The sequence below is a fragment of the Miniopterus schreibersii genome (assembly GCF_964146895.1).
Source record: "Miniopterus schreibersii genome assembly, chromosome: 8".
NCBI classification, from domain to species: domain Eukaryota; kingdom Metazoa; phylum Chordata; class Mammalia; order Chiroptera; family Miniopteridae; genus Miniopterus; species Miniopterus schreibersii.
The window spans coordinates 7160886-7176795 of record NC_138109.1 but is presented as its reverse complement, the minus strand read 5'-3'; the positions used below and the strand labels follow the sequence as shown (position 1 = coordinate 7176795).

The 15910-nt window shown below is 46.8% G+C and overlaps 2 protein-coding genes across 11 annotated transcripts in view; both read left to right on the top strand.

Annotated features, from left to right (window-relative positions):
• Window positions 1-102: 102 nt before the first annotated feature.
• Window positions 103-8943, top strand: VAMP3 (vesicle associated membrane protein 3). Its single transcript, XM_081145452.1, has 5 exons — window positions 103-210; window positions 1864-1945; window positions 5411-5569; window positions 6375-6426; window positions 7196-8943. Coding segments are annotated over exons 1-5 (315 nt in total). The 5' UTR covers window positions 103-208; the 3' UTR covers window positions 7216-8943.
• A 2730-nt stretch (window positions 8944-11673) lies between these two features.
• The window catches only part of PER3 (period circadian regulator 3), a 37273-nt gene continuing 33036 nt past the window's right edge, over window positions 11674-15910 (top strand). For 6 of the 10 annotated variants that reach the window (XR_013999422.1, XM_081145449.1, XM_081145445.1 and 3 more), the window contains exons 1-5: window positions 11704-11772; window positions 12175-12427; window positions 12828-12973; window positions 13810-13925; window positions 15125-15326. Coding sequence is in view for 8 of the 10 variants with exons in the window: in XM_081145449.1 (XP_081001575.1) it covers window positions 12291-12427; window positions 12828-12973; window positions 13810-13925; window positions 15125-15326 (601 nt within the window). In the remaining 2 variants the exon portion in view is untranslated. Of the gene's footprint in view, window positions 11773-12174; window positions 12428-12827; window positions 12974-13809; window positions 13926-14269; window positions 14317-15124; window positions 15327-15910 lie in introns of all 10 variants that reach the window. The other 4 variants (XR_013999423.1, XM_081145448.1, XM_081145444.1 and 1 more) reach the window with 3 other exon arrangements.

Sequence of the window (15910 nt, the reverse complement as noted above, 5' to 3'; positions counted from 1 at the left end):
CCGGCGGACACGCCCCGACCCGCGCTCAGCGCTGCAGCCGCCGGCCCCGCCCCTCGCCCCGCCCACCCTGCACGCCCCGCCCCGCGGCCCTGCCCTCCGGCCCCGCCCTGTGACGTCATCGGCTCCGCGCCGCCACCGCCCAGCTCAGGACCCCTGCCGCCGGTCCCGCTCTCCTCAGCTCCGTCGACACGCGCCTTCTGCCGCCAAAATGTGAGTAACACCACGCGAAGCTGGGTGGCCTCGGGCCCCGGAGGGCGGCGGCCCGCGGCTGAGAGCTCCGCCCGGCCCGGGTGCCGCCGGCCGCCGCTCGGACTCGGGCCGAGGCGGTGCGAGCCTGCGCGGGGCGCCCGAGGCCTGGGGGTGGGTGGCGGCCCCGGGCGTGCGGGCTGCGGACGGACGGCGCGACCCTTCCCCCACCCCCCTTCGGCCTCACCGACCGCCCCGGAGGGCCCCGTGGCTGTGGGGCGGATCCGGAAGAGGCCTGGGCGGGGCCGGGGGCTTTCCGGGTTAGGAGCGCCCGACCCGCCCCTGCCCCGCCTCCGTCCCCGCCCCTCCCCCCGCGCCCCCAGGGTTCCTAGAGGGAAGGTGGTCTCTCTGCTCTGCGGGGCGCTGGGCTGGGCTCCGGAAGTTGCAAGGGAAGGGACCCGGCAGCGTCTCCAGGCACCCGGCGTCGGAGTGGACTCGGGAAGATGGCTCTGGGACTTCTCTCTCGCGCTCTTGTAGTGGCCCTTGCCAACGGGGGCTTTCCCCCCGTGGTAACACTGCCCCGGCCAACCTGCTGCTCATTGCTCACCTACTGAGAAGAAAGGAATGCTTTCTTTCCCCGGGTTTCCACAAGGAACTGGGGACGCCACTCTGGAGTGTTACCGCTGTGCCTGTAGGTCACAGTGGTTAAGATCCAGACCCGTGAAATGACACAGCCCCTGGTCTAAACACAACAGCCAGCTGTGTGGACTTCCTAAACCTCACTTTACTCATCTATAAAATGGGGTAATAGGAGTATTCTCCTCAGTGAGTTATGAGGACTCGATGAGGAAGTGCATGGAGAAAATGCACCAGTACATGGTCTTCCACGGATATCTGTCAGACACTAACCTCTGTGAGGGCAGAGAGGGGATCTGCTGCATCCCTGGTCATTGACACAGGGTGGAATACTGCCTGTTGAATCAGTGGCTGTGGTGCAAGACACATGATAGGTGCTGTCTTGGATAATAGGGAAGACCTCTGAGACACAGGAGCCTGTGATCTATATATACATATATATAACGAAAAAAATCAAAGCGTTGTCAACAAAGTGATGGAAACAGTAAGTGCTTCAAATGCAGAGTGATCAAGGAAGATCTGCCTGGGGAGAAATAAAGCATTTGATGAGGATTTTAAAAGATGAGTAACCTTTTAAGAGGGAGCATTGTTTCTTGTTTCTGTAAATGACTGCATTTCCCCATACTGGAGAAAGACATTCTGTAACTGTTCATAACCATGAAAACAGTTCGTGCCACAATGAAAAGATCAGAAGAGTACTGAGTGCATTTAAATAGATGTGTGGCTTTAAAAAAAAAAAAAAAAGTAATAAAAAATTGGAAAGTAGAATGGATCTGTCTTAGGGTCAGGTTTTTCAGTGATGCAAAGTAGATATATTAAACCTTTACTTTAGACGCTGTTCACTTTTAACATGTGGGTGCATCTTGGAAATTGCAGGGGAATTAGAGGAAATAGTATTAGAACCATTGTTCATTGCTACAGGGACAGTTTCTTTTTCTGCTTTTGAAATTCCTAGCATTGAGAGTCCTGGAATAACTTTATGCTTACAAAAATGTATTTGGGATGCTGATTTACTGATGCTCGTGCCTTTACTTGTTTCAGGTCTACAGGTGCGCCTGCAGGTCCAAGCACTGCCTCTGGCAGTAATCGGAGACTTCAGCAGACACAGAATCAAGTGGATGAGGTATTGCTCTGAAATGTTGAGAAGATGAACATAGGAACACTCTGGAAATAATTGTTTAGAAAGAGTATCATAAAAGTGTGAATGTAAAGTAAATTTTGACTATCATAAAAGTAACAAATGTTGTCCCCTACTATTCTGGAAGCCCTGACTTTAGCAGAAGGCAAACTCTCCTGGTTTCATGCTTGTTTTTCTGTAACCAAATCACATCCCTAAAACACAAATACCCCTCCCTGAGGACATTCCTCCAAGAACTACTTTATAACATATATTTTGCCAAAATAAAAAAGTATTGGAGAAAAGAGAACCACTTTATAAAACAGGGTAATAGGATGTTTGAAATTAGGTCTATAGATTGTTTAAGCCAAGACCAATCCTTCTGACCAGATTTGTCATCAAAATACTGTTCCAGTAGCCTGACTTTCTAGTTTCCCAGCCTGAGCAGACCTCTGTAGAATTCAACTCTGATTGTTGCCCATTGACATACAGAAGGCAGATGCTGGCAAATTGCTCTAGCCCAATAAATCTGTATTTATGGAATTCTTGAGATAGAGGATGCTCACAGCATCTTTGTCTTGCCCTACACATGCAGACCCACAACGGAAGATTGAGAAATTCAAACTAGTATTTCCATGTTCCTAAAAGCCATCACTGTCCAACAAGGATATCTTGGTCTTTCTGCATTTAGCTGCCTTAAAAAGCAGCATTAAACTTACGTTAAACTATCACATATATGGTGATAGAAGATGATTTGACTTTGAGTCCTGGGCACACAATGCAATATACAGATCATGTATCATAGAAATGTATACTTGAAACCTATACAATCTTATTAACCAATGTCACCCCAATAAATTTAATTTAAAAAATAAAAATTCTATTAAACTATGTTTAACAGTGGATTTTTAAATATGGTAATATTTTGATGTAATGGCTTTGTTTATGAACTTCTGAAATTTTTATATTTCCATGCTAAGAAACCCATCCTGATTCCATCCTGCATGAAACTTTTATTTACTTGCAAAATCAAATTGGGTTCTTTTTTTCTTTTTTTTTTTTAAATATATCTTTATTGATTTCAGAGAGAGGAAAGGAGAAGGGGAGAGAGAGATAGAAACATCAGTGATGAAAGAGTCATTGATCAGCTGCCTCCTGCACACCCCCCACCAGGGACTGAGCTGGCAGCCCGGGCCTGTGCCCTGACTGGGAACTGAACCATGATCTCCTGGATCAATGCTCAACCTCTGAGCCATGCCAGCCGGGCTGGGTCCTTTTTCTTAACCAAATGAATTTTAAGAAAAGTTGTGGTTTTTTTTTTTTAATTCAGGTGAAATTCACATAATTAGCCATTTTAAAGTGTACAGTAGTATTTGGTGTAGTCACAGTGTTGTGCAATCATTTCTTCTGTCTAATTTCACAGATTTTTCATCACCACAGACTATACACATTTAGTAATTACTCCTGTTCCCTCTTCCTCCCAGTCCCTGGTTTTCTCCCATTCTCATTGGTTTTCTGTTTCTAAGGGTTTTCTTATTCTAGATAAATCATATAAAAGGAATCATACACTGTGTGGCCTTTTGTGTCTGGCTTCTTTCACTTAGTATAATATTTGCAGTGTTCATCCAAATGGTAACAAATATCAGTGCCTCGTTCCTTTTTGTGGCTGAGTAATATTCCATTGTGTGTGTATACCGTGTTTATCCATTTATCAGTCGATGGATTTTCAGTTGTTTTCACCTTATGGCTTTACCAGTAATGCCGCTATAAACATTTGCATACAAGTTTCTTTGTGTACATATGTTTTCATTTGTCTTAGGTAAGTATCAAGAAGTAGAATTGCTAGATCATGTGGTAATTTTATGTTTAACTTTTTGAGAAACCACCAATCTTTTCCACAGTGGCTGCAGCATTTTACATTCACACTAGCAGTGCCTAATGATTCCTCTTTCTCCACACCTTTATCAACACTTGTCATTTCCCCCCCCCCCTTTTTTTTTGTTACAGCCATCCTAATGAGTATAAAATAGTATCTCATTGTGGCTTTAATTTGCAGTTCCCTAATGACCAGTGATGTTGACCATCTTTTCATGTGTTTGTAGGCTATTTGTTTGTATTTTTAGTAGGAATGTCTATTCTAGTCCATTGCCATTTTTAAAAATGTATTCAGAGAAAGAGAAACATCGATTTGTCATTCCATTTACCCATGCATTCATTGGTGGTTTCCTGAATGTGCCTTGATCTGGGATCAAACCGGCAACGTTGGCATATTGGGACGATGCTCTAACCACTTGTGCTACCTGGCCAGGGCCAAGACCATTGGAATTTTGATAGAGATTGTATTGAATTGTACGTATGTACATCATTTTGGGGAATACTGCCACCTTAACAATAGTAAGTCTTGCAGTCTATGAACATGGGATGTCTTCCCATTAGGTCTTTATTTTTTTCAGCAGTGTTTTATAGTTTTCAGTGTCCAAGTTTTTGCCTTCTTGGTGCAGTTTATCCCTAGGTATTTTATTATTTTGAATGCTATTGCATACAGAATCATTTTACTAATTTCCTTTTGATGGTTACTATATGAAAACACTGATTTATGAATGCTGATATTGTACCCTGAAACTTTACTAAATTTGTTTATTAACCCTATCGTGGATTCTTTGGCATTTTCTATATATAGAATCATCTGCAAATATGGATTTTCTTCTTCCTTTCTAATTTGGATGCCTTTTGTTTCTTTTTCTTGCCCAATTGCTCTGGCCAGAACTTCCAGTACAATGTTGAATAGCAGTTGTGAAAGTGGGCATCCTTGTCTTGTTCCCTGATCTTAGGAGGAACGCTTTCTGGTGCTTATTTGTTGTAGCTTCACCCGAGGATATGTTTATTGATTTTAGAGAGGAAGGGGGAGAGAGAAACATCAATATTAGAGGGAAATGTCGATCAATTGCCCTGACCAGGGATTGAGCCCATAACCTTTTGGTGTACAGGATGACGCTCCAACCATACCACCAGGCCAGGGCAGCTTTCTGTTTTTGACCATTGAGCATGGATGTTAGTTGTGGATGTTTTTCATAAATACCCTTTCTCATGTTAAGGAAGTTCCTTTCTAGTCCTAGTTTACTAAGTATTTCATGAAATGGTGAGGCCATGCCCCCTTTTTAATGAAAGTTTGGATCAAAATAATAGTGCTGACCTTTTGTCCTTCCATTTCTTTTTTAAAAATATATTTTTATTGATTTCAGAGAGAGAAGAAGGGAGAGGGAGAGATAGAAACATCAATGATGAGTTATTGATTGGCTGCCTCCTGCACACCCCCACCTGGGATGGAGCCCGCAACCTGAGCATGTGCCCTGATCGGAAACCGAACCGCAGTCGCCTGGATCATAGCTCAATGCTCAGCCGCTGAGCCCCGCTGGCCGGGCTGTTCTTCCACTTCTTTGTGTGTAACTTGATGTGATGATGTTCATTCAGGTGGTGGACATCATGAGAGTCAACGTGGACAAGGTGCTGGAAAGAGATCAGAAGCTCTCTGAGTTAGATGACCGTGCAGACGCACTGCAGGCAGGAGCTTCCCAATTTGAAACAAGTGCTGCCAAGTTGAAGAGAAAATATTGGTGGAAGAACTGCAAGGTAATTCTCTTCAATTCGTCTTTACATTAAGTCTGCCTCTGCATTCTCTGGGGATTGACTAAGCCCACAGATATTGCACTTGCATAAATCTTGGAGGTGAGTTTGACTCCCCATACATGGAATTTGGATTGACTCTGAATATAAAACACTGACTGCATACCCCTTCCTATCCCCACTACTAGGAAATCTCTGCACTCTGTAGCTGACCTTAAAAAGGCATGTAGGCAATAAAAATAAAGTTAAAAAAAAAACATGTAGTAGTGTCCAAAATCAATCACAGACATAAGCCCCTTCCATCCTGCTCCCCAGCGGAGCCCTGAACACAGACTGGCAGCAGAGGGCTGGCGTTGGTGGTCAGTTTGCATATGGTTCTAATGGCTCCAGTGCCAAAGGAAAGAGCTGCTCAAAAGCCACAGTGTGCTCTACAGAAGAGCAGGAAGTGCCACACAAGAGCAGGGACCAAAGCAGATTTTATACACCTCCCAAAGAAATGTCTTGCCCCTTCCTGGTTTAGAAGTGACACTTTCCAGTACACTGTGTGTTCAGTAGCCCCTCCTGATGTGGAGAACACGTGTACACAAGTGCCTACTTAGGGACCACAGAACATTTGAAGAGCTTATGAAAAGCAGATAAAGTAGCCTTCAGGTCCTGTTTGAGAGCATTACATTTAGGCTTTAAAAACTGGATTATTTCAGATTGTAGTGCACCAGAATTTCCCTTTCAGTGACTAGAGTAGTATTATATGATACCCTTTAGTCAGCACCTTGGTCTCTTTAAAATGTGACTTGGACATGTTCCGTTTCAGATGTGGGCCATAGGGATTAGCGTTGTCGTCATCATCATCGTCATCATCGTCGGTGAGTTCTGTTCTAAACTCATTGAAACATGTATGTTCACAGGTGATTTCATGTACAAGAACTCAAAATATCCTCAGAAATGTTAGTTTATTCCAAAGATTTGTTTTCTTTAGTAAATGTTTTAAATATTGAGTGTCGTATGATTAAAGTCTGAGAGTTTTTATGTAAACATTAGTGCTTTAAAACTAGAGAAAACGTATTCATTTCCACTGACGTGTCAAGTTTCTCTCTGAATGTATTTCCATCAGATGTTCCTTTTGTGAGAAACAGCGTAGTCTAGTGATTGGAAGCACAGACTACCTGTGATCCACCCTAGCCCCACCACCACCCAACTGCGGGGCTCTTGCAAGTATTTTAATATCTCCGAACTTGAGTTTCCTCATTTGTAAAGGGGGTAATAAGAGTCCCTAGCTCTGTGTTATGAGGACAAAACTGGTTGACATATAAAAAGTGCTTAGGGTGTTGCCTGGCATGTGACGATAATAGTTATATAAGTAAATAAATACACGCATTATTACTGCTACCACTAGTGAGACTGTACACACCACTGCAACTGCCCGCTGCCACTGTGGCCAGGGCCAGCATGTCTCCGATCTTGATCTCTTCGTTCGTCCTCTTGCTCTCAAAATGTGGATAAGCCACGAGGAGCAAATAGTCCAGGCTGCGTGTCTGCTCCCATTTAGACTAGCATTTGATGTTCATTATGGATTTGCACTGAAAGACTAAACTGCTGTTTCCCTTGCTTTTTCTGCATCTTCCTGCTTATTAGTGTGGAGTCTGTCTTCGTGAAGAACCAGCAAGACAACGGCCTGCTGTTCCAGAAACCTGTTCAAGGCTTTGACCTAGAACCTGCTATATATATCATCAAGCTTACATACTATAATATCTAAAATGATTATTTTCTGCTAGTTAGTGTAAAGTTTGAGTTTTAGGAAATGTGCCTTTTTTTAACATGCACTCCAAACTAGAAGTGTCGTCAGCCCAGCCCAGTTTTGCACAGTGCCTTTACAAATTTACATATGGGCTGATGGAAGGACTTCCTGAGTTCCAGAGTGCTATCACCTAGAAGTAGCATTGTCTGAGTCACCGCCATGAATTCCCAATTAAGGGAATTTTTTTCCAAGTTCGCTATCCTCATCACATGACCTTAACTTCAGAGCCACACTTTAAACCTTTGGGTAATCAGATTTCCAGTTTGTGCCTTACAGAGAGAACACTAGTCTGTCTCAAATCTGTGACAATGCCAGTCTGTGCCTTACTTTGCTCCCTTTCTGATTCCCTATAGAGAACCCTCTACTTTTATAAGCACTACTGACTCTCTGTATTTAAAACAAGATGCTGGTAATGTTCTTACATTAGATACAAAGATGTTTACTTGTTATTGTTTTGTATCATTTGCTAAAAATATTTTAATCGGAAATAACCTCTTTAAAACATTTTTATAGAACTATGGCTATGACCAAAGTTTCTATTTTTGCCAAAAAAGTTAAATCCCAATAAAATGCCCTTGAGTCTGTTCCTGACAGGTAAATTCCAAAAAGTGACCAGTGGGACTCAAGGTACCCTTCAGAATTAAAGTTGTAATGTTATTTGTGAAGCTTCTGCATCCTGACAGGCTTTTCTTACCTTAAAATACTGTAGGTGGTACAGCTCCCCTTCCTATTCAGCATTTGTCCTGGGGTTAGAGAAGGTGCGAGCTAGAGCCTAACCACCTCATACCTGGAGACAGATTGCAGAACACCAGCTGTGGACTCCAGTATGTTTCTGAGACTTACGTGAGCAACAGTTTTGTAGCCTTCAAGCAAGACCATCTGTGAACTGGTCATTATTTGGCCCAGTCCTCATAGACTGAAGCTTTTTGGAGCTTGTTTCTGTTTTTAATCATATTCCACTTCCTAAGTCTGTCTTCTAAATTATACTTTCAGTTAGCATTGGTCAGGGGTGGCTGACTTTTCAGAGGATAGCTAACCAGAGACACTTCCTTTCTTCCATGTCATAGACTGCACAAGATGATGCTTTGTAAATAGCTGTTGTCATCTGAGAGACTTTTGTTGAGACTTTCCACATGAGGCTATGTGGCTCAGGGTGGGGATTCAGGTATGAATGAAGACGGGCAAGGAGGCACTGGGGGAAGCGCAGAGCTTTACCGCTCTGGCCCACGGGACCGGGTATTCTAAGGCTCGTTTTCATGAGCTAGGATGTGACTGACAAAGCAACAGCAGTTGACAGGGTTCCGTTTCTTTGGTATCCCCTGACAGCACTGAATTGATAGAAAGTTGAAAACATGCCCAGCTGTGAGAAAAAAGCAGCTGCCAGTGTCAGGACATTAGGCCCCTCAGCTCAGGGTCTCTGGCCAAGTCTGACGTTAAAACTTTGGTGCTCTCTCCTTGGCCTTATGCTCAGTCCCATGTAACCCACCAGCGCCTGCATTAACCCACCAATACCTCGCTCGTATCTGTGCACTTAGCTGGGAACTTGCCCACTGTAATGACATGAATAAAGTGTTTATAAACATAATTCTGGTACCTGTATTGCTTATAGAGGAGTAGCTGCGCCTGGTCCAAGTCCTAAAAATGGCATTCCTTGCTGCCCCGCCCCCAAGCCCCTAAACTCCACTCTCATCCTTTCTCACCAGTCCCCTCCCCGAGCACTCTAATTTCATGTTACCTAGCATATCCCTATTTGCTAGTCAACAGAAGCAAACTACCCCCTTATGAAAAGTGCTTTTCAGTTTAGATGAGTGGGGAACTGGCTTTCTCATGAATACAGGATTCTTCAGCCCATTTGGCTTTTGAATTTCCTAAATATGTGGTCTTTCAAAAGTGATGTGCAGAGCTGGCCTTGCATATGGTATGATAGCTGCCTACATGGGATGTGGGGAATATAATTGGGTGGGTGAGGGCCATCTCCAAACATGTCTCGTTTTGATTCTGTTAATCTTTCCCCTTGAATATACTTCTACTCTTACTCTGTGTCACCTAGGATACTATATAACGGGTGGAAGTAGACTTATGCTTATGTTTACAATATGTCAGTTTCCTATGAAACCCTATTGGGAGAGAAGAGGTTGACGTTTTTCCATTGCCTCGGACAGATGGTCACTACTTTCCTTGTCTGATACACTATACTGGAAGAGAACAGAATTGTGCCTTCAGGTCCTTTCATAATGAAATCTGTATGAACTTTCAGTGCCATTTTCAAGATTCTGAAGGAATACCTACCATGTATGGGCTCCTTTCTCTACCCCTCCCTTAAATGGCAAGGTTCCTCCGGGCTGGGTCTTCTGCCAACTTGTCTTTCCGTTCTACTTACCCTCCAGTCTCATCTATCCCCATATTTCATTAATCTGCTGATTCCTAGCCTGTTAGACACAGGCCTCTCAAACTCAATGTGAGCCAAACAGAATTAAACATTCCCCTGCCTCTCGCTCTCTTCCTCTCATCAATAATGTCTATCGCGGAGAGAATGGCTGGGAAGTCCAGTGACCTACCTGGCAACTCCACTTGGAGTGTGATGCACATCTCAAACATAACGTGAAAACCTAACTCTCCATTCTCCCTGCATCAAAACATACCATCTCCAGACTCGCCCGTCTAAGTTTACGTCCCATCGTATGCAGCTCTGCTTAAACCAGGCCCAGGAGTCACCTGTGATTGCTCTCTTCTCACAACTACTCCATTCCACTGGCAAGGCTGTGTCCCCAGTGTATTGTACTAAACAGCCTCCTGACTTTCAGCTGTTTCCTGGGGCAGCCGTCTGACTGATACAAATCACTGCCTTGCTTAAAATCCTCCCCTTTCCGCTACCATTAGGAAAAACTCCAAGTTTCCCTAGTTATAAGGCCCCTGTGATCTGGCCCTTCCTAACTTCCTCCCCCTCTGTTCTCTGCTTCCCCACTGCAAACCTGCTGGGCTTCAGGGCCTATCCCCACCCCCTTCCCACACTCAGGTTTCAATTTCACCTTCTCAGAGAGGCCTGGCCTGCTAGCCGAGCTACGGTGCCTCTTGCCTCCCTCGCCCTCCATCCTGCCCTTAGTCGCACCTTTCCCCATTAGCCTGTTTCATGTTCCACATGGCACCTGCCACCCTCAGAACTTACTCTATGGAGCTGTTCATGTTTTAGGTCAATAAAACGTAGACTCCCTGCGGGGCAGGAACTGCCACCACTCTCTCCCCAGAGCTCACAAGCATCCCTGCCCAGATATACGAATGTAGTTTGGCAAAAGAGCTTCAGAGGAGAGTGAGACCTGCCATCACCTGGAAAAATAAGGTGATTTATCCAGTGCATGACATGAAGAATCGGCACGCTTGACTTCCTATGCAAATCCTTTCGTTGGCCCAACAAGCGCTGAAGCTTCTCCGTGCACAGGCCCCGGAGGGGGCGGCGCCCTGCACCGCGCCTTCCGGCCGGAGGAGTCGGTACCGGGATCTGGAACCGGGCCGCCGGCCTGGAATTCCCAACGGGCTTCTCCACAGCAGTCCTTTTACATACACCGGTCTTCCTCCAGCTGCAAGTGGGTCTGTAACTTCAGGAAGAGCAGGGAAAAGTTTACGCTCCGCCGTCAAAACTCCCGTTTCTAAAGCTAGCGTTGGATTCTTCCCGGGCTGCTCGGCCGCCGGGGCCTCCAAGGCCCTCGCCCGAAGAGCTGGCGGGACGGAGAACGAGGTTAGGAACGATGGACACTACGGGAACCCGAGAAAACGCAGAGAACGCGCTCGGCGGCCCAGCACCTCCCTCCGGCTGCCCCAGGGGGGTCCCGACCACCAGCCCAGGTGCCACCAGAGCCTCACGAGCTCCCCGCCCCGCCGCCCCTCACGTGGAGACCCCCGCCGGCCCGCCCACCCCAGCCGCCAGGGTCCCGCCCCACGTGATTGACCGCGAGTGCGCCCTATCGCAGCCCCGCTGCTCCCAGCAGCCCGCACCGCCCATCCCCCGGCGCCGTGAAGGGGGCCGGGCACTCGACTCGCGCGTCCTAGGCTCGAACCTGCTCCGGGGCCGCGCCGCCCCCACTTCCCCGCCGGCCCGTCGGGATTGGCCGGCCTTCCGCCCTGGGCGCCTTATGTAACGCGCTCTGGGACCTTCGCCCCCGCCCACTCGCCTCCGGTTGCATAACCCCGGCGCCCCAGTCCGGGCCCCACCCCCGGACCAATGAGGGCCCGCAGAGCCGGGGGCGGCGGCCAATCGCGCGGTAGGGGGCGGAGCCTCGTCACGTGGCAGGCGGGGGGCGCGGCGCCGGCGGCCGCGGGGCACGCGGAGGGCCTCGGGACTCGGCGGCTCCGCGAGGCCGGGCGAGCGGCGGCGTGAGGGGCCCGCGGGAGGCGACGGCCGTGGCAGCGGCGGCGGCGGGTGAGTGCCGAGGTCCGGCGGGGAGGGTCCGGAGCTCGCCGCCCGCGGGTCGTCCCGAGCCTGCCCTCCACTCTGGGAGCGCGGTGGGGCAGCGCCGGGTCGCGCGCCTGAGGACCCCCGGAACTTTGTGCTTAAAGTTGCCCCCTAATCCGGGCCCCATTTCTGGGTGACGCCGGCCCTGCAGAGCTGCGGGGAGCGGGTCGTGAGCCCGGGTCAGGCTCCGCGAGCGCCGGGGCTCCCGCGTCCCCTCGGCCGTGTCACTTGACCTCTGTGACCCCTGACCCCCCACCCCCAGGCTGGCCCTCCGGCGGGTGGGGACACGTCCCAGACTGTAGGGAACCGCCGGAGAGAAAGGGGCTGCGGGTGACCGGGGCTCGAAACTGTGGATCGTTTTCTCTAAAGCAGTGGCATGGACCAGAAAGAGAAGTCCGTTTCTGTGGCGAGTTGCAAAGTAAGAAAGAAGCAGGCGGCAGACTAAGCCCGCCGGCCGGAAGGTGGACCCTTGAAGAGATTTTAAAATGTCCCGCGGAAAACCTCCCGGCTCCCGGGGGATTGCGCTCCGTGAACCTGAAGCGCCCCCGGCCCGCGGCGCCGAGGCCCCGGGGAGAGGCCCCGCCGGGGCGCGCAGCCCCAGGCGCCTGGACGGCGGCGGCAGGTGACGCTCACACCCTGGGAGCGGGTGCTTCTTGCCTGAGGAGTAAAAAGGAAAAGAGGGTTTAAGTCTTTCTGGTTTGTTTGCGGGGTAAGCCTAGGAGAAAGCTTAAGGGGAGGCTCAGGGAACTTGGAATGAAACGCTCTGGGAAACTGAAGAAAATTACCAAAGGGTAGCAGGCGTAGATAAAAGGCGGTTAAGGAATGGAGCGGGGTTGAGGCGGGGAGTGGAAAATGTTCGATGGTTACCAGCGTCTCTGCTGGGATTCCCCCACCTGTAAAGAAGAGAAGCCTGCGAACGCTAAGGAGCTGATTTCGTGTTAAGCGCTTGGGAAGCTGCTGGGCACGGAGTGTGCTTGCTCAGTACAAGCCGGCCGTTACCTTAATTGTCTTTCGTCTTGCAGTGAGCAGCAGGACAGAAACAGAGTCTCCGAAGACCTGATAATGATTGTCCAAGAAATGAAAAAATACTTCCCGCCCGAGAGACACAGTAAACCAAGCACTCTTGATGCCCTCAGCTATGCCCTTCACTGTGTGCGCAGCGTACAAGGTAAACCAGCTGGAGAGAGAATACAGTCGGGCGAGGACACACACCATTGCTCAGAAACGTCAGCCAGGCCAGACGAGTTGTCAGTGGGGCTGTCATCACAGGAATGTGTTGAGATTTTTATGGTGTTTTATGTAAGTGAGCAAATCTGTAACCGATTCCATTAGGGCATGTGTGTGTTTAAACTAGGGGCGCTAGGAGAACCTGATGTAATAGTTTAGTAATTATGCAGTATTTTGCTGACCTGCTGTAGGAGAGTAGAGTTTAGCATAAGCACATTTTCGAAGATTCACTTTTTAAAGGAGCATTATCTTCGTGGATATTAGGGGGGAAAATACGTGTGGCTAAATACAATTGACCTTTCCCTGCCATACACATACTTTTAAAATGCACTCGTGATGTATCAAGAATTTACCAAATTGCAAGCGAGCAACTGTAAACACTTTTTCTTTTTCATCTCTGACTTTTCTTCTCAAGGGGTTTCATAAAGTACAGGATCTCTAGCCAAACCCCTGTGCTTCACATGCGACATGTGGCTCCCGAGTGCTGGAGTAATGTTTCTGTCCTTGCAATGCCCTGTGTGTACATCTGGAACTGCTGGGTTCGGCCCCCTCTGTAGCACCTTGAATGTTCTGTTCCTTGTGATCTAGAACATGCCGGATTCATAAAGTTTGCACAGTGATCAGTATTTCAGGTGAAGGAAGAAAGTGATCTGGTTTTGAGGAAAATACAGGTGTTCTCATCTGAAAAGCAAGCCAGCTTTAGCAGTCATAATAATCAATGATTTCCTGAGATACTGTTTTCACTGGACTACCTATTTATTTTCCTGTGTTTCTTAGCAAACAGTGAGATTTTCCAGATTCTCAGTCAGAATGGAGCACCTCAAGCAGATGTGACCTTGTACAGTCTTGAGGAGCTGACCACTATTGCTTCAGAGCACACTTCCAAAAACACAGTAAGAATTCACGAATTTTGCCATCTCAACCTGCATGATTTGTCCTAACAACCTTATCTAGATGCAGATTTTTAAAAATAATAACGGAGAGTTTCAGTAGCCACAGCGTGAGGTAAACAATAGGAGAAAACCACCGAAGAGGCCTGTGTGGTTTCTCCTGCCCTCGCCAGGGCACAGGTCTGGAAGCAGGAAGCCGCCCGTGAGCGGTTGGCTCTGCCTCGGTCCTCAGGCGCCTGTCCCCCCAGCATCCCTGAGTTCTCTCACGCTGACCCCGCAGAGCACTGCACTGCCCTGCCTCTTGTTCTAATCTCCAAATTGTTCATTTCTATTTATATCATTCTTAGTTCCAATACTCCAATACTTCAAGTAACAGCTGGATTTTATAGAACAGGTGAGTTGAGATGCTGTCGTTTTTTTATAAAATTTTGGAAGAGACATTTAGTATATCTTCTTTGAATCTCTTCATGTCGAAAGAATAATTTCACCTCATGTTTTGTTGGTATGGTGGAGGTTACTTTATGTTTTAGATTGCAACATAACTGTGACTTAAAGATTTTATAATATTGGAACATGAGCTATGCCTAACGTTATAGTAGTGCTTATATCACTAACTGGTGTGTTCAGTGTACTGTAGTAGGCGCTACTGAGATTTAAGGGAAAACCAAAACAGAAAACATTTCCCCTTGCAGGTGTTCGAAATAAAGCTAGAGAGGAAAACATAGACCAGCGCTAGCAGTAGAAACAGTGGTTGATTGTAACTAGGTTATATTTATGTCTATTGGAACAAATTCGAGAAACAGTTCTTTTGTAACGAGGTTGGTTAAAGACAACATCTTGGAGGTAACTCTTGAGCTAGTAGTTCTTGAAGCCTAGAATATGCCCCTGTAAAGAGAAGACAGTCCCTCCAGGCGTCAGGCACAGTGTGCAGAGGAGGAGGAGTCCGTAAATATGTACTGTGTGTGCTTGCTCAGTACAGAATGAGCTGCTCTGTTTTTTGGCCTGGAAATCAAACCTTCAGAAGTTACATGCGGGTTTTACGGTGACAGTTAAAGAAGTATGTTGAGAGCTTTGTTGCCTTTGCAGGATGTGTGTGTCCTAAGCTACTGATCATGGTAGAAATCTAGGACAAATTTACCTCTCGGGGAAATATTGCTAGGAAGTATCTCAATATTTGCATTTATTTTAAATGTTTTTCATAGGATACCTTTGTCGCAGTGTTTTCATTTGTGTCTGGAAGGTTGGTGCACATTTCTGAGCAGGCTACCTCGATCCTGAACTGTAAGAAAGACTTCTTGGCGTCCTCTCATTTTGCTGAACTGCTTGCCCCTCAAGATGTGAGGATGTTCTACACACACACTGCCCACGCTCAGCTTCCCTTATGGAACAACTGGACCCAAGGAGGTAATGGGACCGATATTCAGATGTCCACCTTGCCTCCTAAAGATCAGTTTCATGCTTCCAGAAATAGAGCAGAAATTAATGCATTATTTGCAACAGGCAGACCATATGGTTTTTCTTATTTCTTTATTTTAAAACGCAGAATGTGATGAAAGTAACATTTTAAATGCTTCTAAAATGAAGATTCAATAAATTTGCTTTCATGTAGTCCAGTTGATTTCATAGATTATGTATCATAAATACAGTTTGATTGCCAGCATACTGTATAGCAGGTTAATTGCTATAAAGGCTCTGTTTCCTTTAAGTTAGTAAAATGAAATGTTTCCCGTCTTATATTGACTTCATTATGTCTTAGCTTTGCTTTGGAGATAAACTTTTGAAGGTTAGCTTTCTTCTTCAGTTTTGTTGTCCCTAAAAGTTCATGAATCTCATTACTTCTGCAATGCTGCTTTTACTGACGTGGGGATGCCTGCTCACAGTTTTCTTTGTAACCTTCAGTCCTGTGTGATCTTTAAGTAACTCATTATTTCTGTTCTGTGTCTCCCTTTATTACTTACCTCACTCTCTTTGTGAAGTGTCTCTTAAAG